The sequence below is a fragment of the Maniola jurtina genome, chromosome 10, assembly GCF_905333055.1.
Source record: "Maniola jurtina chromosome 10, ilManJurt1.1, whole genome shotgun sequence".
Taxonomy (NCBI): Eukaryota; Metazoa; Arthropoda; class Insecta; order Lepidoptera; family Nymphalidae; genus Maniola; species Maniola jurtina.
The window spans coordinates 13,503,600-13,527,918 of record NC_060038.1 but is presented as its reverse complement, the minus strand read 5'-3'; the positions used below and the strand labels follow the sequence as shown (position 1 = coordinate 13,527,918).

General features: G+C 39.3%; 1 protein-coding gene across 2 annotated transcripts in view; it reads left to right on the top strand.

Moving 5' to 3' along the window:
* Window positions 1-376: 376 nt before the first annotated feature.
* Window positions 377-24,319, top strand: part of LOC123868634 (mothers against decapentaplegic homolog 6) — a 48,737-nt gene continuing 24,794 nt past the window's right edge. For both annotated transcript variants that reach the window (XR_006796692.1, XM_045911165.1), the window contains exon 1: window positions 377-721. Coding sequence is in view for 1 of the 2 variants with exons in the window: in XM_045911165.1 (XP_045767121.1) it covers window positions 457-721 (265 nt within the window). In the remaining variant the exon portion in view is untranslated. The remainder of the gene's footprint in view (window positions 722-24,319) is intronic.

Here is a 24,319-nt window from a genome sequence, read left to right as displayed (position 1 = left end):
TCTATTAAACGAAGGACTAAAATCGTACTTTTGAGATGATAGTTGTAAGTTGACACATAGCGCAAATATGGCAAGTGCGTTCTCAAAATGTATGCACTTTAAATACGTAATTATGTAAATTGTAGGTACTCTCCTAACTTAAACGACGTCATAAAATAAGGGTGTCTGCCGAGCAAGCAATAACTAGACACCATCGGGGCACGTGTGTTATGTTTGCTATTTATTGATTGAACAAGGCGCCGACAAGGGCAGATGCATAAAAAAAAAAAAAAAAAACAAAAAAAAATTGTCGTCCGAGTTGTTGGTGGGGTAATGCATGCGGTGCAGGTGTCGCTCCGGCGGCTCGGCGCGGTCGGCGCTCGCTCGGCGCGCCAGTCTGTACACCGCACTCGGGTCGCGATGTCGCGCCGGGCGCTGCACCGCGCGTGGTGGAGTGAGTCGTGACGGCGGCATGTGATGTTCCGGAGACGCGCGCTGCGGCGGCGGCTGGCGGCGGGCGGCGCGCCGCCGGTGCCCGACGAGCAGCTGCGGCGGCTGGCGCGCGCGCTGGACGCGGGCCCCACGGGCGCGGCCTGCGTGCCCGCGGGGCCCGCGCGCCTGGCCGTGCTGCGCGCGCTGCGCTTCCCCGAGCTGCGGGAGCCGGCCGAGCTGCGCCGCCTGCCGCACTGCGAGGACCCCCAGTGCTGCAACCCCTACCACTACAGTCGCCTCTGCGAGCCCGGTACGTCACTCCCCGGCCGTTGACCCGCGCAACAAGTGATGTAAACATGTGTCGCGACGCGGTTAGCGATCGCCGATACGGTGTACGGGTATGGAATTCGATCTGCCGTAATGTGAGCTTGATATCGAAGACGTGGCGCTGCGCCCTGCGCCCTGTCACCGACAAACTATTCCTACTATGTTAACTGTCTCCGTATTGACAGTGATGTATGAATGAACCAGTACACTAGCGTCGAGTTTTCGCTCCGAAAATAATCCGTATTCGTCCGTAGAAAGTAGAAAAGCGCAACTTAACAACAGTTCATCACACGACGAACTCTTATCACGACCTAACTAACCTATTTGTGTTTATCTCGAAGTCGTTACTTAAGATTCTACCGAGCTCATTAGTATTACTTAGTATATTATAGGCCGTCAGTTTGCCTATTTCTTTGAATAAAGCAAGAAGTTCTTTGAGTTTCCACGTGAAAATGCACCGGTATCAGTGCAGCGCGTTATCTCATATCAGTGTTATCGCCACTGTTTGCTTCTGTATCAGGCCGTTACGTTGATTGTGGCGTCATCTTCGGTGCCAGATATCGCCCATCCATATTCAATAACATTTCGGAATTATATGCGTTTTAAGCCATTTAAATATCACTTGTTTTATGAAAGAAAACACATGAGGAAACTTGCATGGCTGAGAGTTCTCTATGTTTTTAAAAGTGTGTAAAGTCTGCCAATCCGCACTTGGGCTGCGTGGTAGACTTTGGCCAAAACTCTCCTTATTCTAACAGAAGATCTGCGTGCTCTGTAGTGAGCCAGCGATGGGGTTGATAGTTGATCATAACATTTTGCCTCACAGTCATAATAATTTCCATCCCTCGAGTTGATTGTAAAGAGTAAAGTGTAAACATTGGTGGTTCGGCAAGCTATTTATAGAATCTGACATCAGCGGTCGTCTTAGATCGAGACGAGAGTCGATGGTCGAGTCTGTCTAAGGTGTCCATACGCCGGCCATACACGATCAAGTTTACCGTCAAACTTGCATTGGACTTGACGCGGCGTCCAGTGACGGTGTATGACAAGGTGACGCTCTTCGACTATCATGCTCAGACGTTCAAACGAGACATACATACCTATATGTGAGAAACATTATAGTACATCTGTCTCGTTTCAAGTCTTAAGTCTAAGCAAAGGTCTGTAGATCTTACCCGGATAGCCATACACCGTCAAGTTTACTGGACAGTTCTTCAAGTTCGCTTCCAACTTGAGAATGTAAGACCAGGTTTACCACTTACCGTAATTTCAATAGGTCACACACAAATCCCCAATACACTCAACTGGCAAGGCAACTCATCATCAAGAGGCCATTGCATCCTCCTACTTAATAGGGGTCTCCTCTCAGAATGAGAAGGGTTTTAGCCATAGTCTGCCACGCTAACCAATTGCTGATTGGCAGACTTCACACACCTTTGAGAATATAATGGAGTGCAGGTTTCCTCACGATGTTTTCCTTCGCCGTTAAAAGCAAGTGATATTTTAATTGCTTTTCGATCGTCAAATAACCTTCATCTGAGGAATTTTCACGTTTTCACAGATTTCCTGCAGAAAAAATGTCAAAACCTCGAATTTACTCCTCAGATAAAAGTTGTTTGACGATTAAAAAATCAGCCCTAAAACGCTTGCAGCTCGAAAAAGTTAGAGGTGCATGCCCCGGGGTCGAACCCCCGAATAGGTGGAGGTGTTAACCACTAGGCTATCGCGACAAATTGAATAGTACACTTCGGAATTCATTTGGCAAGTTAGCGATGGCGTGTGGGCTCATTATTGGTATTGGAATGCGTGGCCGTAAGAATTTATCACTTTTACGTGGCGCCAGGCGCCGAGGCGGGGCGGAGGCCGCGGCGACGCGTCAGGCGGAACGCGTACATTGTACAGCAGCATTGCCAGACGATGTGCGGAAAATCCTATGAAAGAGACCCCGTAAAGATACCAAAAGCTGTAAAAGGTACGACGCTCCTGCGCCGTTTAAATTATGTAAAAAAACCAGCCAAGTGTTCGTGCCATCGTACAAGAAATAACTTTTTAATTTTTTTGTTTTTCATGACGTTCATTTCGAAATTTTTATTATTTTTTGTTATATCGGCAATACAAATTCTGTGATTTTTTTTTGTGATTGGTTCACGAGACAGACGGATGGGCGGACGGACAGCGGAGCCTTTGGGTACCGAATCCTAAAAGACGTAAAAAAAAATCAAAAAGCATTTAATTGCTGATTTGGAGCCGTGTATATTTAGTTAGGATTTGCCTTGTGAATTTTTTGAGGAATAGACAAAACCGTCCTAATTCCTCCGTATCTTTTCGTCTTTGGAAAAGATATGAAAATAAGACCGAAGATACGAGGACCCAAAAAGTAGCAATTTGCTCACATTTCATACCCCTCTGGCAACACTGGGGCGTGCAGCGCGGACGGCGGAACATGTACAAGCACTAATCTGCGAGGGTCAGCCGGCCGCGATAAGCAGCCAAGGTCACGGCGCCGGCGCCGCCACGCCGCGACGCCCGGCGCGCGCTGCCCGTTAACTTTTTAATTTGTCGAGCGCTAGCGTCAGCTTTGTTAGCCTCTGCAGACGAGCCAACTTAAGAGGGCTCTCTCCGTCACTCGTTTCCACTCGTTTCATACAATCGTAGTTCCAATTTCATTTGAATACTAAGCAACCTAAGTCCATGAAATTTTGCAGACATATTCTAGAAACTAATATCTATGTCTGTGGTTTTCCAGATTTCTGTTAAAATATTCGGTTTCAAAGTTACGCGGTCTTAAAATTTTTATACAAATCTTGGAGCCCCTGTAATTTTAAAACTACATATTTTTAGAAAAATCTAAAACACCACAGACACAGATATTAGTTTCTAGAATATGTCTGCAAAATTTCATGGACTTTGGTTGCTTAATATTCAAATGAAATTGGAACTACGATTGTATGAAACGAGTGGAAACGAGTGACGGAGAGAGCCCTGTTAAGCTGAGATCTATACAGCCCACTTTGACTTTGCTCAGACTTCAAACACTGTTAAAACGAGACAGCGTTATACCACTGGCATAAATCTGTCTCTTTTGATTGTCTCTCATGATCCGTCGAAATCTTTTTCCCACATCTCTAGCTCATGTGTCATCTAGTTCATGGTTGTATCTCAAGACTTCAGTACTGTGCTTTGTCAGCCTCTTATTCCAATATTCAAACTCAAATTCATTACAAAAATTTTATCCACTATTTAACGCCTGTAGTTTCTGATTAAAGAAATCTATAAAATCGATCCTCTAGCGAGACTGTGTCGGCAGCCGACAAGTCAGCACATCTATAGATGGTTTAAAACAATGCGCATACGCAGTTTCCTCGCTACCGACCTTTGCGTTGAACCTTCCTGAATTTAGATTGAGATTAAACACGTTCATTACGTATGGCAATGTCAATAAATTGTTTTCCTTCATTAAGTAAGGAAACGGAAAATTGTTGATTAGATTTTCTGTATAAGGCCTATTATATCTGTATAAGACGCCAAATATGTAGACCGATATCACCCACTGCGCAAGTTCAAGGTCGGAGACCTTTTAACATGACACCAGCTGTAGTACCAGAAGAGCATAGGAGCATAGACCATACAACACTTTTGCGAGTATATTCAAGAGTTGCAAGCAGTTTTAGTCCGTTTAGAGTTAAGATCCATTCCGCACGATCGACGTGCGACTAGCCTACACTGCACAATCATTGGGTCTCACACTCAGCATAAAGAAGAACTTTACGAGGGAATTACTGAATAATTGTTCATGCCAAAGACGGTTGAAACTTGAAAGTACTTAAACAAACAGAATGTAAAAATTTGGTAAGAACTACGTAAGATGTCCGTGACACAGGCTCGCGGCGCCTACTGCCTCCCACGTGCCAGCACTACAAACACAACACCGCGTAGGTGGCGGCATATTAATTAAGAAGAAAGCCAGCTAATATTAACTTTAACTACGGACCATTCCCCACTCATCACATTGTAATTGACTTGATTACGAACTGTGTAATTCATTCATATTTTTTTTCAAAAGTTGTTTAAAATCACCATCGTATATAGCCCATATAGCATTACTAAAGGATGCCCGCGGCTTCGCCCGCGTGGATTTCGGTTTTTTAAAATCCCGTGGGAACTATTTGATTTTCCGGGATAAAAAGTAGCCTATGTCCTTCCCCGGGATGTATCCCATGTCTGTACCAAATTTCATTCAAATCGGTTCAGCGGTTGGGCCGTGAAAACGTAGCAGACAGACAGACAGACACACTTTCGCATTTATAATATTAGTATGGATTAAAACCTTTTCTGGAGTCTGCACTATCAAAACAAGAAGAATTCAAATGAACTTTAGTAGTAAATTAACTAACATTGAATTTTAATATAACAACCACTGAGTAAGCCCTAATTCGCACGAGCGTTAAAAAAGCGTTGCGTTAAAACCCGGCGTTGCGCTGATAATACAAAGTGCTCGTTAAAAAAGCGTTGACGTGTGAACAGATACTCGGGAATACATTTGTTCTATTTGAACGCTTTTTTAACGGACGTTAAAAAAGCTCTCCCTTATGAGGCCTTACTTGGTGGTTAAGATTCGTACTTTGAAATGCTCAGTTTATTTGTAAAAAAAACTTTTTTATTCCTACTATTCGACCACTGATTTTCCCTTGATCTCAATGTTTTACGCTTGTTTAAATTACAATTCCTTATGAAAATATGTTATACCTTCCAACCATTGAAGATATTATGCTACTTTAGTTAAAGGATTAAAATATTTAGCAAAAATATTTGGGTCGAGCACCCATTCATTGGGATCATAAAGAAATGTAAAATGTTTTGTATAAAAGAATTTCAATTTTATGGTTCGAAAGCTTAAAAAATCGGTATTTGTAATTGCTTTTCAAATATCTGCGAAAATAATTTATGTTTTTTTTTAAAGAATTTGCAATGACGATAAGTAAAAGACAAACACAGGTTAGAAAAAAAGATTACTCAAGTATTTTTATTCTTAGATGTTGTTATAGATTGAAAACAAGTCGGAATTTTTATGTTCAAGTAAATACCCATTAATCGCTTCCGTGCTCGAAGGACCAAAAACGTATGTTTGTTAGTTGTGACCAGATAAAATATAGACTTAAAAGGGGTCTCTTCGTCACTCGCTCCATACAAAAGTAGTTCGTCTCTCATTGGAATACTAACCAATGGAACTCAACGGAATTTTGTAGAAACGTTCTGGGAACTACCTAATATCTGTGCCTGTGGTTTTCCAGATTTCCGTTAAAATATTCGGTTTCAAAGTTACGCGGTCTTAAAAATTCACATAAAAATCTTTGAGCCCCTGTTATTTTAAAACTACATATTTTTAGAAAAATCTAAAACACCACAGGCATAGATATTAGTTTCTAGAATATGTCTGCAAAATTTCATGGACTTTGGTTGCTTAATATTCAAATGAAATTGAAGCTACGATGGTATGGAGTAAGTGACGGAGAGAGCCCTGTTAAACGATAATGCATAATACTGGAATTGCGAACAGGAAGTAGAAGTTATCTTTTCGGTGCATTGGCTCGTTAAAGCCATATCGATTCGATACGCCTGGCGCCTGCCGCCTAACCTACGATAATTAACATTTCCATGTTTGCCAACTGAATGTACAATATTTTTCTCATTACACACTTGAAGCCTACAATATTGATTCATATGGTTCATTGAAATTTCTAGCATTTGAATGATCAAGTCATAAAACTACAATGTAAGAATAATTTATCGACCATAATACGGTGTAGTTACACTTCTATTCAAAATATTTTTTTACTTTTGTTCGAAACAAGAAAACTGTATCTAAAACTGTATTGAAATTGAATCCAAAGTTTGTGAGCTCGATCAAAATGGTACAATTTCAGCGTTTTTCATTCAGTTTTTTGCTCCTCCTGAAAAATTTTTCACCTCGCAACTCGCAAAGTTCCAACTGGACTGCAAATTTCAATTCATTCTTCAAGTATACAATAGAATGTCTTCACTTTTCCTGACTCAATATATTTTTTATACTGAAAGAACTTTTTGTTCCTGTTTTAGTCTTTCATTCAGTTTTCATTCCGAATTCATATATGTACTACCCACACTATTCTCATTGCACTATACGATACATAAGTTTACATATAAATTATATGTGTTTGGATCCATCTTTAGATAGGTACTTAAATATTGAGGCGCTGTAAAATTTAAAATCATTTATATAAATAAGTCAATCTTAATTCTTATCCCTAAACAAGTTATTACCAACCATAAAAATGTACAGTTATTAAACATCATCATATTATTTTGAAGAAAAAATATTTCGTAAACCGGTATTTACTTAGCTCAGTTATTTGACGAGCCTAGTTATTTGACGATTTCCGTCTTTTGCTTTCTTCGTATAGCAGGAAATACCTTAAAATCTTCGGCTTTGCTCACTTGACATCAATGTTCGTGTAGATCCTGGTATAATACGTCTCTCTATTACGAATTACTTTCACTTTCGTCAGGTTGATAATTCCACGGGCATTCATACCATTTTTTCTTTACCGATGTTGGCTTCTTCGACCTTCTTAAGTGACCTGTTTTTAATCAGCTTATTATTCCTATCCATATTTCTTTTAACTAGCTTTTGCATAGATCAATTCATATTTTACTTCCTCAATCTTTGAATTTCTCAGCAGTTTTTTTTTCTTCAAATTATATAGACTAGCGCTTGGCTGCAATCAGACCTGCTAGCAAGTGATGATGCAGCCTAAGATGGAGCGCGCTTACCTAGAAGTGCCTCTTCACTCTTGACTTGAAGGTACCCATATTATAGATGTAGCGGGAATACTTAAATAAAGTGTAATTTTCTAAAGAAGTATAAGAAAATTGAAAGTAGTTATTAGGTACTTATCAGATAATTAACTGTGCCTGTGGAAATGTTTTTGTTTCTTTAAACTGCATCTGCATGTCATTGTCGAATCCATCACAAAAACCTGAAGCGTTCTGTTATTTTTTGTGGCAATCACGAGTCCAACTGAATTTATGATTCCAGCCCATTAGTGGATGTATTGTCGATTCAGGTTTTTATTGCCATTCCAGCTCCTAACTTTATTAAATACATCTCCAAACTCGATGGCAATTACGTACAAAAGTATATGGTAATTAGTGTAACCCAATTGGGGAATACATCTACACGTATCTTTGGAAACTGGTCGTAGGTCCTCGCGAAAGAAAATAAGAAATTCAGAATATCTCCATGTATAAATTGATGTTGAATATAAATTTTCGTGGAATCGTATAGCTTGCTATTTACATGGCGTCATGGCCTCCGGTGTCTGTAATGGTGGACCTCACCTGTTTGGTTTTTTTGCCGACGTCTCGCCGATTACTCGTCGCCACTGTTTTTTGTCAACTTTCGCGACTTGTTCCCACTTGCCACAGAGCGCCCGCGCCGGCGGCTCGCAAGGCATTCTTTTGAGTCATACTTTCAAGTTTCAACGTTATCATTTTATCTAGTATCACTAAGAATCTCTAACTACTTAGTCTAGGTTAGATGCTTCTTCTACTAATTTTTATATTGCCTTTATTTTGTATCGCCTTTGCATACAATTGTTTTTAGTTTCTTTGTTTTGCCCTGGTTATTTCATGTTTTGTGTGCAGTAAAGTTTTCTGTCTATCTAATTTTTATATTTACTTTCTTCGTCTTGGCAATTTGTGGTAGTAACTACGTTCTGTGAATTTTGGTCAAAGATGAATCTGTCGATTTTATTTAGTTTTCTACTTTAATGTATTAGTTTAGTAGTTGCTTGATTACTTTCGGATATTACTAAGTTGTTTTCAGTGTCTAGTCTACATTAATCAGAGATCACGTACTATAAAAGACTCACAACTTCCGTACAAATTCTCTTGTTTGTATTAACTTTTAGTGTTGCGAATTTTCCACGTGAAACCTAATGCTCCTTACGTTTGGTAGAGGCTTTACAGTCTTTGCCATCGTAAAAAATGTCGTAAACTTAATCATCGATGGAAATTTATTTTGGCACACCTGGTTCACTTAATTTATATGTCTTTATTGTTGCCAAATGATATTTATTGTTTAGGGTAATTAATTATCCACGCATTTAATTCTAAGGCGGTCGTGAAAATAATGGATTCGAGAGTCTTCTATTTGTGTCTTCTATATGACAATAAATTAGGGAGATTTATGAGAGCAGTAGCTTTTTACCAAGCCTACTTTTGGATAAAAAATTTCTTGGGCATGTTGTGTGTGTATTTGGCATTTTCGGACATGTGACTCATAAAGGAAAAGTTATTCGGCATGCACTTAAAAGTGAATGTAAAGTAACCCATGCACATCAATCTCGGATCGTGGTGCGTGCCCGAAGCGTGTTTGCGGATCGGCGCCAATAACGCCGAGCCGACGGCCTTTATTTGTGAATGTTTTTATCCAAGTCGACGCTTTCCGAACGCTCTCGAGGGAAGGGGGATCCTTATCTTATCGAGTGCGGGCGGCGACGCGACGCCGGAGACGAACAGGATTAAAGATCACCACGGAGCATAAGCCCCGACCTCCGCGCCATTACCGTTACGCTCGTCACGGATGTCGACCCCCCGATTAAAACACATGAAGGATGTATCCACACGTTACTGGGCTCTAACTAGTGTAAGTACCGTCCAGGCTTGCGAGACATTTAACATTTCCCCGTATTTACGAGGCGAGTACAGAATTTAACGATGTAGTCTAGATATAGCAGAATCCATCTGCTGTAGCGTTGCGTCGGAGGCGGCGGCGTGGCCGATATTTATTTAGCCATAATTGCTTGTCGGCTGCCTGGCGCCGGCGCCATGTCGCGCCGTGCGGGGCCGCGGGCGCGGCGGGGAGGGGGGAGGGCGGGTGCGCCGGCGCAGGTACGCTCGCCGCACTGCGTAAGCTCAACTCGATTTTCGTGATCGGTTTTTTTCTCGTTTTATTGTAGTCTGGTCATGTTTTTGGGTTGCTTTGTAGAATTTGTGAATGGTTATCTTATTACGTCCGCCGCGCCGGCGCTTATTATTAACTGTATTTCGGTTCGACAAAAGTTTTGTATTGTATCGGTGAATGCTTTTGTGGGAACGTTTCTTTGTGTCGCTTACGAATTGGTGTTATGAGTTTTTGTCGTTAGCCGTGGGCGTCGGGTTTGGCCGTCGACGTCGGAAATCCTCGATAACTTTCTTCCGTTTCGCTCTTGTCCGCTATCGAAATATCGATGATCTCAGCTCCGGCGGGTGTTTACTAGCTTCTATCGGTCGTGTGTCACCGCTCGGCGCAGCGGCCCATTGACTCGGCACCTGTGGCGGAACCGGTCCCCCCGGCTCTTGCGAAACTGGTAAAATTCTCTTTATTATCTACTCTCCAGTCGGCGGCGACCCGACGCGTCGACGATCGCTCATTTCTCGATCTTGGATGTAATGTCTTTACTCTTTACAAATTTGAGAATGCCCGTTGTTGACGGCCCCCCTGGCACTGTGGTCTTATTAGTGGTAGGTCCCGGGTTCGATTCTCGGCAGGGTTTGGAATTTTATAATTTCTGATCTGGTCTGGTGGGAGGCTTGGGCTGTGGCTAGTTACCACCGTACTAGCAAAACTGTACCGCCAAGCAATTTAACGTTCCGGTACCCCTTCCAGGCTAGCCCGCTTTCATCTTAGATTGCATCATCACTTACCATCAGGTGAGATTGCAGTCAAGGGGTAACTTGTATCTGTTAAAAAAAAAAGTTTTGTTTGCGGACCGTTTATCGCTCGCCGGTCGGCTCCCGCAGTTTAGTTGTTCGTCTATTGTCTCTTCATTAATGGCGCCACGATTCTCGCGTCGAGCACTTATCAACTACTACCTAAGTAGGTACCTGTTTACACATAACCGTGGCGTGCCAGGTCGGAACGTGATCTCTGAAAATGTCGTTTGACGTTTCATTTTCATTTACACGTGTCAGTTTTTAATATATTAGTTAGTTATTATATTATAACGAAGGCAAGAGTTTTTAATATATTAGTTAGCCCCATAGCTACAATAGGCCGTGGGCAGGCCAAGCCTGTCGTAGAAGCGATGGCCGTTGTCGCCAGAAAGTTCTTGATTGGAGACCGCGTATAAAGCAAGCGTAGTGTGGGACGCTTTCCAGCACGATGGACCGACGATATAAAGAGGGTGGCGGGAAGTGGCTGGATGAGTAAGGCTGAGAACCGGGTGTGGTGGCGCTCTTTAGCCTATGTCCAACAGTGGACGTCCACAAGCTAATGACGATAGCTACAAAATGTATAATATCTCTTAACAGCCACAGTGTCGACATTATAGCATCGAGATAGGTGAGAAATTCGTTTGGACCAAAACGCATCGGTCTAAGGTTTTAGGATCTCGAGACAGAGCTGGTCTCTTCACATCCACTTTGGCATTTTTCATGATAGTCTTCCTCCCTTCTGGCAATGTGGCCAAAATATTCGGATCCTTTGGTGGTAGAAATTGCAGTCTGCACGGTCTTGTATAAATGTTTTGTAAACTCTGAGCGCTATGAGTTGATAGACACATAGGTTCACTTACTTATCCGATATGAAATGTGTGCCTATCAGTTTCTTGGAAATGTTACTATCGATGAATCAGGATTAAGTATAGCTTCCTTGATTAAATGAAATGAAATGATTCTTTATTTTGCGAAATGTGAGTAATAATGATGGTATATTGACAGATCCTTGGTCCTTCACATTTTGCCATTTGTGTATGGTGTGCAAAATATATAGTTAGACTATTAAATACAATAAACAACAATAAAAAATAAGAATATTAATTGAGATTGAAATGACCACGCGACCCAAAAGGTTTCCTTTACTACTAAAAAAGTAAAGCAATTCAAACATAATATTTTATTCACCTTACCTTCACTTGACCTTACACAGGGTGGTCCGGATGAACTGTATAATGCTTTTTTTAACTTAATAAATTCCCAATTTAATTCTATTTTTAAAATCATAGAAAAAAGATTGTTTAAAAATCTTAAATTTAGTGAATGGGCTACTGTTGGCATTTATAAAAGTAGGAATAAGCTGTTTGACTTGTATGCAGAAAAGCAATATAATTTTACTCCAGCCTTTGTTCAATATGTAAGAAATTATTCAAAATTATTTAGAAATGTTTGCATACAAGCTAAGTCAATTCACATAAAACGAAAAATTATTAATTCAGATAATAAAATAAAAGCAGCTTGGGAAATCATCACAGATGAAACTGGGAAACATAAAATGGAAAATAATAATAAATTGGAACTTAAAATTAACAATCACATTACTGACTCTGACATAGAAATTGCAAAGACATTTGAGGACTTTTTCCGAAACATCCCAGTTACCACTACTAGTTCCCTTAACTCGTCGCCAACAGAAGCCTATAATCTTCTTAGGGGCAATGTTTCTGAGTGCAGTGTACTATTTAAGTTTGAACAAATTACCCCACATGATATTATTAAGGTATTCAAATCTTTACAGTACAAAAAAACAGGAGACTTATGGGGGATATCAGTAAAAGTAATCAGCAATATTATTGATATTGTTGCTCCATATCTTGCTCTAATTTTTAATAAGTCCGTAGAGTCAGGATCCTTTCCAGATCTTATGAAATACAGTAAATTGATTCCTCTTTTCAAATCGGGCAGTAAAAGTGACCCAAATAATTACAGGCCAATTTCGATTTTGCCGACTTTTAGCAAGATATTTGAAAAAATTATGCTCAACCAACTGCTCTTGCACTTTAACTTGAATAAATTACTTCACTCGGAGCAGTATGGTTTTACTAAAGGACGATCAACAATCGATGCGGGCGCAATGCTTTTAAAGCATATATTCGATGCGTGGGAGAACTCACAGAATGCCGTTGGAATTTTCTGTGATTTGTCTAAAGCATTCGACTGCGTTGAGCACGAGACTCTCTTAGCTAAATTGAGCTATTATGGAGTCAAAGACACTGCGCTTAGTCTTATTGCGTCTTATCTCAGTGATCGTATACAAACAGTATGTGTAAATGATGTGAAGTCATCCGGATCAGCCTCATTAATGGGTGTTCCTCAAGGCTCTATCCTAGGTCCCTTCATGTTCTTGGTATATATAAACGATCTACCATATTTTGTCCAAAATACTTGCGATATTGTACTATTTGCTGATGATACGTCTTTGATTTTTAAATTAGATAGAAATGAGAATAATTATGACGATGTAAATAGAGCCATATCGCAGGTCACTCACTGGTTTACTGTTAACAATTTGCTTTTAAATGCAAAGAAAACCAAGTGTGTCGAATTCGCACTGCCCAATACCAAGACGACAAATAACATAAAATTAATGATAAATAATGATATGTTGAAAGTAGAGGAGACCACCGTGTTCCTGGGGATAACTTTAGATGCAAAGCTTCAATGGAACGCCCATATATCAACACTTGCTGGCAAACTCAGCTCTGCTGCTTACGCTGTTAGAAAGATTCGACAGATAACTGACGTGGAAACTGCAAAAATTGTATATTTTGCCTATTTTCACAGTATTATGTCTTACGGAATCTTGCTATGGGGTAAAGCGGCAGATATTGGAAAAATTTTCGTTTTACAAAAAAGGGCAATACGCGCAATTTATAATTTAAAACCGCGCGATTCCCTACGAGAGAAATTTAAGGAAATAGGTATTCTTACAGTAGCTTCTCAATACATTTACAATAATATAATTTTTGTACGACAAAACATCCTCAGCTACAAAAAAATCGGTGATTTCCATGACAGGCCAACTAGAAACCGTAATAAGCTCGCAACTCCTACGCTCCGCCTCAGAAAAGTGGGAAAGTCATTTGTGGGAATGAGTGTAATATTTTATAATAAAATTCCACAGTCAATATTAGACTTGCCTTTACCAAAGTTTAAAAAATCCATTAAAAGTATGCTCCTGGCAAAAGCATATTACACAATCGAAGATTATGTAAATGATAAAAAAGCATGGATTTGACTCGCTCCAGCAATGCGCGGGTCTGCAATTGCTTGTATAGTATAGAATATTATTGTAAATTGCACAATTGAAAAGAGCAACCGCCGAGTTTCTTGCTGGTTCTTCTCGATAGGAACGGCATTCCGAACCAGTGGTAAATTATTTGACGATTCAAAAGCACTTGTAAAAGTTTATTTGAATAAAAATCTATTCTATTCTATTCTATTCTATTCTTTCATTCATAATCTACTGATATTATGTAGAATTCGATACTTAATGACTGGACTTAGGAGAACCGTTGTAGGTACCTACCTACTACCTAGGTACCTATAGATACTAGATAGATATATAGATGACTAGCTGATACCGGCGACTTCGTTCGCGTGGATGTACGTTTTCAAAATTCCCGTGGGAACTCTTTGATTTTCCGGGATAAAAAGTAGCCTATGTGCTAATCCGGGGTATAATCTATCTCCATTCTAAATTTCAGCCCAATCCGTCCTGTAGTTTTTGCGGTAAGGAGTAACAAACATACACACACACACACACACACACACACACACACACACACACACACACACACACACACACACACACACACACACACATACATACAAACTTTCTCCTTTATAATATTAGTGTGATAGACTATTTCTTCGTTCATCTGTAAACGGCTTAATCAATACCAGTAAAGAGGCCTCGTGAGGATAGCCGGCCAGACAAAAAGGTCCTACGTCAAGCTATTAAATTAAATCAAATTTAATATCATTCATAATATAAAACGTGTTTTCTAAAGAGCACAAAACAAAGACAGGTCGATTAGTTCATATTTTAATTTGAACGTTCTAATAAGACTACGCCCGATCGCTTGAGTGATCGCTTATTTCATCAGTTTTAGCTTTCTGATTCATGTTAGTTAAATGGAAGTGAAATGGAAAATGCAAGTAAAATAAAATAATCCAAGTCAGGACCAAAATATTTTTTAATGTGGTCTAATTTTCGCTTAAAGTTACCTACTTACTTATCAAGATAGTTGATTAAGAACACTCAAGTTTGAGGTGTTATACTAAATTAATAGAAAGACTTGTAAATAATAAATTTACAGAAAGACTAAAAAAAAATCTGCGGGAATCAGGGTAATCAATCAATAGTCGTTTTATTAAGCCCCGACCCAAAAAGAGGGGTGTTATAAGTTTGACGTGTGTATCTGTGTATCTGTCTGTGGCATCGTATCTCCTAAACTAATGAACCGATTTTAATTTAGTTTTTTTGTTTGAAAGGTGGCTTGATCGAGTGTTCTTAGCTATAATCCCAGAAAATCGGTTCAGCCGTTTGAAAGCTATCAGCTCTTTTCTAGTTACTGTAACCTTAACTTATCGGGGGTGTTATAAATTTTTAATTCACTTACAATTGTTCGTGTAAGACTATTGGAAAAATTAAATTTTGATATGTAATTGAACCATTAGCACCATAGTGCAGCTGCTAGGCTCTGAACTGTAGCACTTATTACAAGGGCCGAAATTATAGAGTCCAGTTGGGCTAACATACGGCCGACGAGATATCTCGCGACGAGAGAGAGACATATTGTCGATGTCGACTGTTTTCTCGTTTACACTAACATGGTCGACACGAGAGACAAATTTTGTTGTCGAAGACTTGACTTTATCGCGTAGACAAACCGATGTTGCGGTTTCACAAAATCATACGATATTCTAATGTTGCAACACCGATTTCGTTCATTTTTTATCTAAAACCTATAGTCTGATGACATCAAACGAGTCGCATGGAGTCGCTGGATCCAGGCGGCGCAAGACCGTCGCTCTACAACTACAAGATACCTATGTCCAGCTGTGGACGTCTATCGATTAACGATGATGATCAGTTGCAGACCATTATTTAAAAAATTAAAATTACTACCGTTTCCTTGTTTATACATATTTGAAATCTGTTGCTTTGTTAAAAAACACAAGTCATTATTTACAATTGCAAGCAATACATATTATGATCATGTCCGTAGTAGTAGGTAGGAATCTTGATCGTTTAGTTTTAAACTATATACCTACGACTAAGTATTTTGTAAAAAATTGTGTCATGTTGAGTATTGAAATATTCAACAAGATCCCTAATAACATCAAATTGTTGCCTTTGAATAGATTTAGGACTGAGCTATTTAAATGGCTTAACATGCACAATTTTTATGAACTTAAAGAATTTTTTGACATAAAATAGATAGATATGGACTTTGAGTGATTTTAACCATTGATGTTTCATGCACGAAATTTGCACGCCATTCCATGGCAAATGTGGTGATACCAATATGAATTTGTAAGACCTATTTAACCCGCATTTAAGCAAATAAAATAATTTGATTTGATTTGATTTGATTTGATGTTGATGATAATAACGTCTAGTAGATGACTATTACTTGAGACGACATGGAGACGACGGTTATCCAAAAACCAGAATGTCCCGCAAAACCGGTAACGATTGGCAATACTAGCCATCAACTTCCTTCCAAGCTTCTAATGAGATGTAATGTATTCTTCCAAGCCAGCGGCTCGTTATGTAAACTATAAACCCAGATGTCGGTCATTTCAATGAGCCTCAAACGATATAATTGGGTATAATTAGCCATTGAGCAGTATACTAGAGTATTCGGGCACGTAATCTTCGCGTTAAGGCAGTATATTATACAATTTAAATAGATTCTCTCATGTAATCCCACTTTTGATCTGCCGCATTAATTAACTATGTACAGTCAAAGGCCGTAAGTCGTTTAGCACCTTAATGATCATATTCGCGTGGCACGGTTATGCACATGCGTTAGGTGTGTGAGGCGTATTTATAGAAATAGGTTATAAGTGCGACAGGTTTTTGATGCAATAGTTTCGCGGAATTGCTACTCGAATTCTGAGGGCGACCGTACATCATCATGATTTACGCTGGCTCACTACTGAGCACTGATCTCCTCTCAGAATGAGAAGGGTAATATATGTACTATAGTCTACCATGCTGGTCAAGTCTGGTTTGTTAAGTTGTCCTTGAATCACGCCGCAACGGAATCAACGGATATACCTGATTTTCGGCATTGGACAATGAGAAGGATACTTTTTATGCTGTAAAATTAAACAGTTCCTAACCCAGCAGTCTCCTAGAGAGTCTAGTCAAATCCAAATTATTTGAAAGCAAACTTATGGTTCTTATGATAAGTCAAGACTCTACCCTCGGTTTGAAAAGCAAATTCTACTGAGGGCCGGCAAGATACTAGGCACTTGGAATTTATTCTGTTCAAAAGGCAAAATGTAGTTAATAATATGTGGTAGCTATATCAATGTAACAAGTTATCTTGTGTACAGCTGAATATCTATATAGGTTTGAAACTTGTAGTTATTGGAAATTGGATAATATTCGACGATGATGCGTTCATATGAAACGTATAATTTTATTATCATTTTATTATTAAATGCCATGTCGGAATGTTGTTCGCAACATTTAATATTAATTGAGCGATTTATATTACTTACTGGTGCAGTAATAATTTTATGCAAAATCCTTGTCGTATTTCAGAAATAACTACTTGTCATAGTTGCCTAGAGTTATTGTAATTAGAATTTATAGCTATGTTACAACGGTCCTTTCCTGTCATACATTTTTGAGACTGAATAATTTCTCTACACCCTACATTTTTAACGTTCCTTACTTTTCACAGTTTCATATTTACCATTTTGCCATTTTACTTTGAATATTTTAGTGTTCACCTTCGTGGCTTTTCACACTATGCTTTAATTTATATTCTTATCCATCAGATTTAAGAAAATCACGCATTAAAAGTAGATATGTATTTATAAGTTAACCTAAACACTTTCATCTCTATTTACTTATTTATTTACTAAAACCCTTAATTGATAAATCCTTTTAAGGCTAAGGCTCACCTACGCCTATATTAAAGAACTCCTGTGCTAAATTTCACACTTCTAGACCCGCTATTTAAGCTGTGCGTTGTCCGTCACTATCAATGTTAGAATTTTATGAAGTAGATTGTCATCTAGGTCATATTTCTGATCCACAATATCGTCATCTTCATAAATAACACCTGCCAAACGTATTTCCACGTCACAAATTGCTTCCACGTTTCGCATACTTCTCAATCAACGTTCGGGACAGTAGGTACATCAATTTCTTTCGTATGCTCTATAGTTGATACGTCATATCGTCTTCCGGTGCGAATAGATTTGACACTGCAAGTTACAACATCCATGGCATGTGGCTCATCGGCCTGAACAGCTCGTTCACACAGGCTGCGTAAGCGTTGCGTAAGCGTAGACCTAGCACGTACCATTGCGTTGTAAATTGTAATGTATGGAACTGTATGAGACATGGCATACCGCTTGCGTGGCGTGAACGTTCGCGTATACGTAATGCGTGCAGTTATGTCTACGGATTCACGCGCGTCACGCACGTGTCACGTGTACGTGCTTGGTGTGATCGGCCTGAAGTTGGCTTTGGTCTTTGCTACCAAGATACGTTATTCTCCACTGTTATGACTTCTAAATGATTTCTTACTTTACTTTTTCATTTCTTCAAAGCTATCGGAACTATCCATTGGTGTATTTAACTAGCCTTTCCATCACTTAATATTGTTTCCTTATCTTAGTTTTATAGAGTCCTTGTTAAACTGTTTGCTATGCTGTAACCTTCAAGTGTTGTGCTGATTTTGCGGGTAGTTATTCGAGATTTTGCCTGATCTTACCACATTTAAATTTTGGTAGAGGTTATCGTTGATTTTTATTTCACCTTTGGCAAATAGCGTGTCGAAATGGCCGTGAATGAAACGCGACGAAAATTAATTAAACGATAGGTACGTGTTAGTGAGTCCAGAAGCTCGGCGCCAGACATAGCTTCAAAACGAGTTACTAGCTATTTTACGTGTTTGAACTTCAAATAACCTTTTTTTAAGTTCTAGTCCATCTGGAATCAGTCATTGGTATGGAGTATAATCAGATTTGTATGAGTGTGTCAAGAGTTGGGAGAAGGTCACTCCATCGCGAAACTCTTCCTATAAGGTTTTCGCTGACTTTAGTGTCTACTTATGGCTAATAAGTAATACCTACTTCTCATCAGAACTCAAACTCAAATCATTTATTCAGAGTAGGTTGTATTGTACCTACTCCTTGTGATGGTAGATTTGTAAGATGGATATAGTGGTGATATTTAATAACTATAGCTACGAAGGTTCTAAACGCGCCCAGGTCTGAGAACCCACAACAAACTCAACCAGGTATAAAAGTATCTAGATAGTTTACTTTACGAAGTGTGGCACAGATATTTTGACTTGTCTGAATTAAGTTCGTATACTTAATACTTTGCCATATTGTTTCGGTGTTGAAATCTTCAAAATATGTTTAGTGGGTTCTAAAAATTACTGGATTGACCAAATTAATCAATCTGATGAAAGAATTAGAAGATAGGTAGGAGTCAATCTACCAGACAAAGACGATCCAAAGAGCATGCAAAATATATGAATAAAGAACAATTTGAGTTTGCAGGGATGTTACAGACACGGTTGCAACTTGCATAAGCACAGCATTAGACGATCACCTTGAATAAAACACGCGACACTTATGTGTATTAATGCGACAAGTCGACAACGAATGAGGTGTGTCCATTGACGACTTAATCTCCGCCTACATTAAATATAGCTTGATGAGCTAAGAATGCGAATTCACGCGCAATAACCACCGCTGGCGATGCTAAGCGATATAAACGGCCAAAGAACTGACAAGTGGCAATGAAGAATCATCATCACCAACGGAATACTTAGTTATAGTTTGTAAAAGCCCTATAGCAACAATGGCTAGAATAAGTAGAGGAGTGGCCAATATATGTCATCTGTTGTCAATAACCACGCGAAATCTACAGCGAGCGACGCTATGCTATCATTAAATGCTCGCATTGCAAAAAGTCTTTCAAGCATAGTTGCACCATAAGCGTATATTAAATTACAAGCCGAGTGTTGCTATTGCACGGAGTCTGAACAACTTGTGATGCGAGCTAAGTTCTAGCTTTGCTTAGCTTGCAGTGGATTTAATACGACGTTTGCGCAGACCTTATATTGGCCACTCCTCCTGCTTCAAGCTTTGTGACGTCAGCCGTGGCGCCTACCAGCATTCTTTAGCCATTTATTTCCTTGTTTTCGAAGATGTTATTCAGATTCAAGTCTTTATTTATTGTTAACCTCTTGACATCCAATCAGAATTATAATATTCGAATTGTTTATAAGATTTACTGCGTTCTAACTTTTTGCTTGGTTGACCGAAATGTCATCAGAAAAAAAAATAGTAAAACAAGGCGAATTCAATGCTTCTGTCGATGACGTAAATGTTTTTATTAAATCTAGTAATCTCATATCAGTTTTAAGTCAAGCGGAATTAAATAAACGCCTCTTTAGATAGCAGAGATAAGACTGCGTTACGAAAAGTTGGCATAACAAGCATACGAAAGCATTTCATTTTGCGATATAATATTAGTGTGTGTTTAACCTTGAATGAACATCACAGTTTTGACGACTAGTCATCTATTCATCAGGTCACGATGTTGGAACACTTGAATAGGTATTTCAAGATTTTTTTCATAAAAAATAGCGAGCAAACAAGCAGGCAGGTCACTTGATGTTAAGTGATTACCGCCGCCCATGAACATTTGCAGCACCAGAGGTACCGCTGATGCGTTGCCGGCCTTTCAGGAGTTTGTTGGTCCGCCCCTTGAATAACCCCATGTTGTAATCTAGTGGGAACATCGCCGATAAGAGTTGATTCCACAGTTTGCATGAAAATAGGATCTGGCACAACGGGCGGTCGATGTGCACCAGGTACCCAGGTAATTAGGTAAAATGTTAGTTATCTGATGCGGTCCACGCCACCTTCTTGCGCTTCCTGAATTCAACAGTGCCCTCGAACTGGCGGGCGGGAGCGTGGGGGGAGGGGGGGGGGGGGTGTCTGTCAAGCTGTCAAAGGGAGTCCTTCTGGCGTGGCATAGGAAACTTGTCACGGAACAGTGGTTGGAGCGAGGGGAACGTCGGCGGCGCAGGCGCAGGCGCGTGGGCCGCGGCCGCCCGGCGCCGACGCCGGCGCCATCCGACATGTTATAATTCGGGCGGGCTATTTCGGGCGATTCACACGCGCGCAACGCTCCGTGCGTATTACGTTTTTTAACCAGCTCCAAAAAGCTCTTTAAAACAACATTGAATCGGCATCTTCTCGGTAAACGCGTCCCATCTTAGGCCACATCATCACTTTCCATCAGGTGTGATTGTGGTCAAGCGCTTGCCTATAAAAGAACGAGGTTCTCAATAATTATTCTTCAACCAGAAGTCACAAACATTTGGCTCCAAAAGAACGAACGTTCGTCGAGCAGAAGTCAAAAACCTTTACTATGGCTGTTAAAATGTTTGTATAATTTTCTCCTTTATCGTCGGCAAAGTTACTAGAAAAAGATACCACTAACCACACGTCTATAATGGACTACTTGTTTTGCGCACACTAAACTATACTTTATCTACGGAGAGACTTGTTAGTATATGGCTCTCTCTGTTACGTAATCCCATACAAATAACAAAGACAAAAACTCAGTAGACGTTAACCATTTGAAATGACCAACCATTCACAATCATTTCTAAAAACATTCGCAATTCATTTCGAGAATGTTTTTATAAAGTATTCAAAATTCAATTCAAAAACATGGTTTCGTTTATGATTGGATGGCTCAGTCTTTGAAAATCTTCATCAGATATTTCACAAAATAATGTGGGCAGTACTATCCTGGCTGTACGCGGTCAGACAAGGCGGACATTAAAAAAAGAAACGTTTTTTACTGTACGTTGTTTTTTTTTCGTTAAAATCCTGTGAAAACTTGTACCAGGGGTAAAAAGTAGGTATCCTATGTCTGTCTTTAGGATGCCAGTTTTTCTATGCTTTGGCATCGTTTGCAAATAAGTCCAAAAATCACAGAGATCGATACATATACAAAAAACTCAATTCATTGAGAACCTCCTCCTTTTCGGAAGTCGTTTGAAAAGGTTACAGGCCTGTCTGTACTTAAATGTAATTACGTCCTAATGAGGAAAGAGTGAAGGTTGAAAATCTTTTTATTCAGATTTAAAAACTTTTTTTTTTTTTTTTTCTTATACAGCAAGGGAAATCCTCATGGACACCCACTGGCTAGTGCCGGACTCTTACCGGCTAAAACCCCTGCTGTCTCCTTGTTGGCTGTGTGCCCGCCTCGCAGCCTAAAACACAGCACAACACTTTTGTCCCTTCATCTACTTCTTTCCCTCCTTAAGATTTAAAAACTGCTTCAGCTGAAAAAATAACGCCTCCATTCATAGATCACTATGTCTTCTAAGGCCACAGAATCAGGAAAAATACACTGATTAGGATTTCTGTGTCTATGGCTTATGATCTCGATAACGGCTATTGCGCTATTTTGGAGTTGTTTATCAATTCATTCTCAACAGCTTGAGATTTCGTTTGAATTTGTGATGGGTATGGGTGGCGCTCTGAATAAGACTTTATGCTGTGCATTCGATACGAATTCGATCCGAATGCGAGAATTCTCAATCCGATGTAGCCGTAGTATGATGTGCCGTATTAAAAGGTTGCGCTGGCGCATTCGATCTGAATTTCGTTTCACGCTTTCGGAAGACGACATTCGGTTCTAGTGCGCAAATGCCCATATAAATAGTACTAAACGGCTACTTCGGATCGAGAACTGTCGGATTCTGATCGGATGCAGTGCGTAAAGAACCTAAAACCTTATTTAATAATTAAAAAAGATCAAGTTTTTGAGAATAAACTCTTTAAACATAACCTAATTTCGCTTTATCCGCCATAATCAATATAAATGTAGTTCGTACTGCTATGACTGGTTTCCTAACATAGTTATTGAAGGACGTAGCGTAAGACCTAATGCAGCTAGGTATTTTGGATTCTGTAATTGGCAAACTTGAAATGAAAAGCATGTACTTAGTAGGTATAGATTACTGATGATTTCTCTATTAGAACTCAATTGAGTGTTACGGAATGCTGTAAGAATTCATCAAATCGATTATTCAATAGTGTCTTTTACAGCCATCGTAATAGAGTTATTTATCGAAGTATTGTGTTTTACGATTACTGCTAAATTCTGTGTCTTATTTACATTGTGATAGAAGATTGTATCAGATTGTTAAACTTATTACCGCTACTATTCCATTCTTGTTTATAATAAAGCTGCGCTCGTATCATAAGTTGGCATTCCATCGTCAGTCTAAACAAATTGAAACCACATGCCAATTGTAATACGGTTCAATTTTCAAAGCTACATTTAACCCAATAATTGAAACACGATATATTATATCGGTGTATTGAAATTTAAACCATGACACTGTTGTTATATAACACATTTCAGGTCGCGACTTGCACAGTTTAAGTTCTGACAAATTTGAAATCAATTTCTAATTGAATGTACTTTATGATTGTTGGAGGAGAGTCTTTTTTCCTTTAATGTTCGGGGGGCACATATGACGTAACACTATCAAAAGAAATTTCAGTCACGCCACTCCACATATGAAACTTTCCCGTTGCAAAATGTTTTATGTGTCTATCGTGGGTAGGAGCGTTATAAAGTCTATTTCCTAGGGTTTAAGGATAAAATTTGCATTGTTTGCGATTGCGTTTAGTGTAGATGTGACATGCGGATCTAAAAGTCAACAACTGATATTATTTATATCTTCTTCGTACGCTAGTCGTTTAGGGTCATTTACTTTTGCTTGGTCGTTTTTCAGCCTGCTCCTGGGCGAAGGAATCTTATTGTGAGTCATGGAAAGTATTTAAGGCCTGTAACTGGTTAGCGTTTAAATTTCTTTTAATAGGCAATACCCGTCGAGGGATGTCTTGTTATTGCGGTTTGTCATTCTGGCGCTGTAATTAAGATGACGGGTACTTGTAAAGATCGTGTGTTGTTAACACAATTCTGTTTGTGGTTAAACTTTGTTTAACCACGCGCTGAGTTCATGAGATTTCCAGTTTCAAAAAATCAAGGCCAGGGAGTTTTAGTTCTGAAGACTGAACATAAGCTTATCTTGAGTCAGTTATAAGCTTATGTGAAACTAGCTGTGCCCGCGACTTCTTTCGCGTGGAATTAGCGCGCTTTATATAGCCACGGACGCTCAGGCGCGAGGCGTGTAGTACGTACTCTGTACGTAAAAAATGTTCGCCGTGATTCTTTAAATTGACATAACTTTTTTATTTATGAACCGATTGACATGAAATAAACACTAAATGTAAAGTGAAGCTCACTACAATATATTAGTGAAAACCGTATCTAAATCGAATAAGCCGTTTTTGATATTAGCGTGCACAAACACACAGACAAACAGACAAAAAAATAATAATTACAATTTCGAGTTCGGCATCGATATAATAACAATCCCTGCTACTTTTTTTTTATATATTTCCATTGTACAGACACCACTTTTCTACAATTTTATTATATGTATAGATAAGATTTGAAAAGTTTATTTTCTACTTTCTA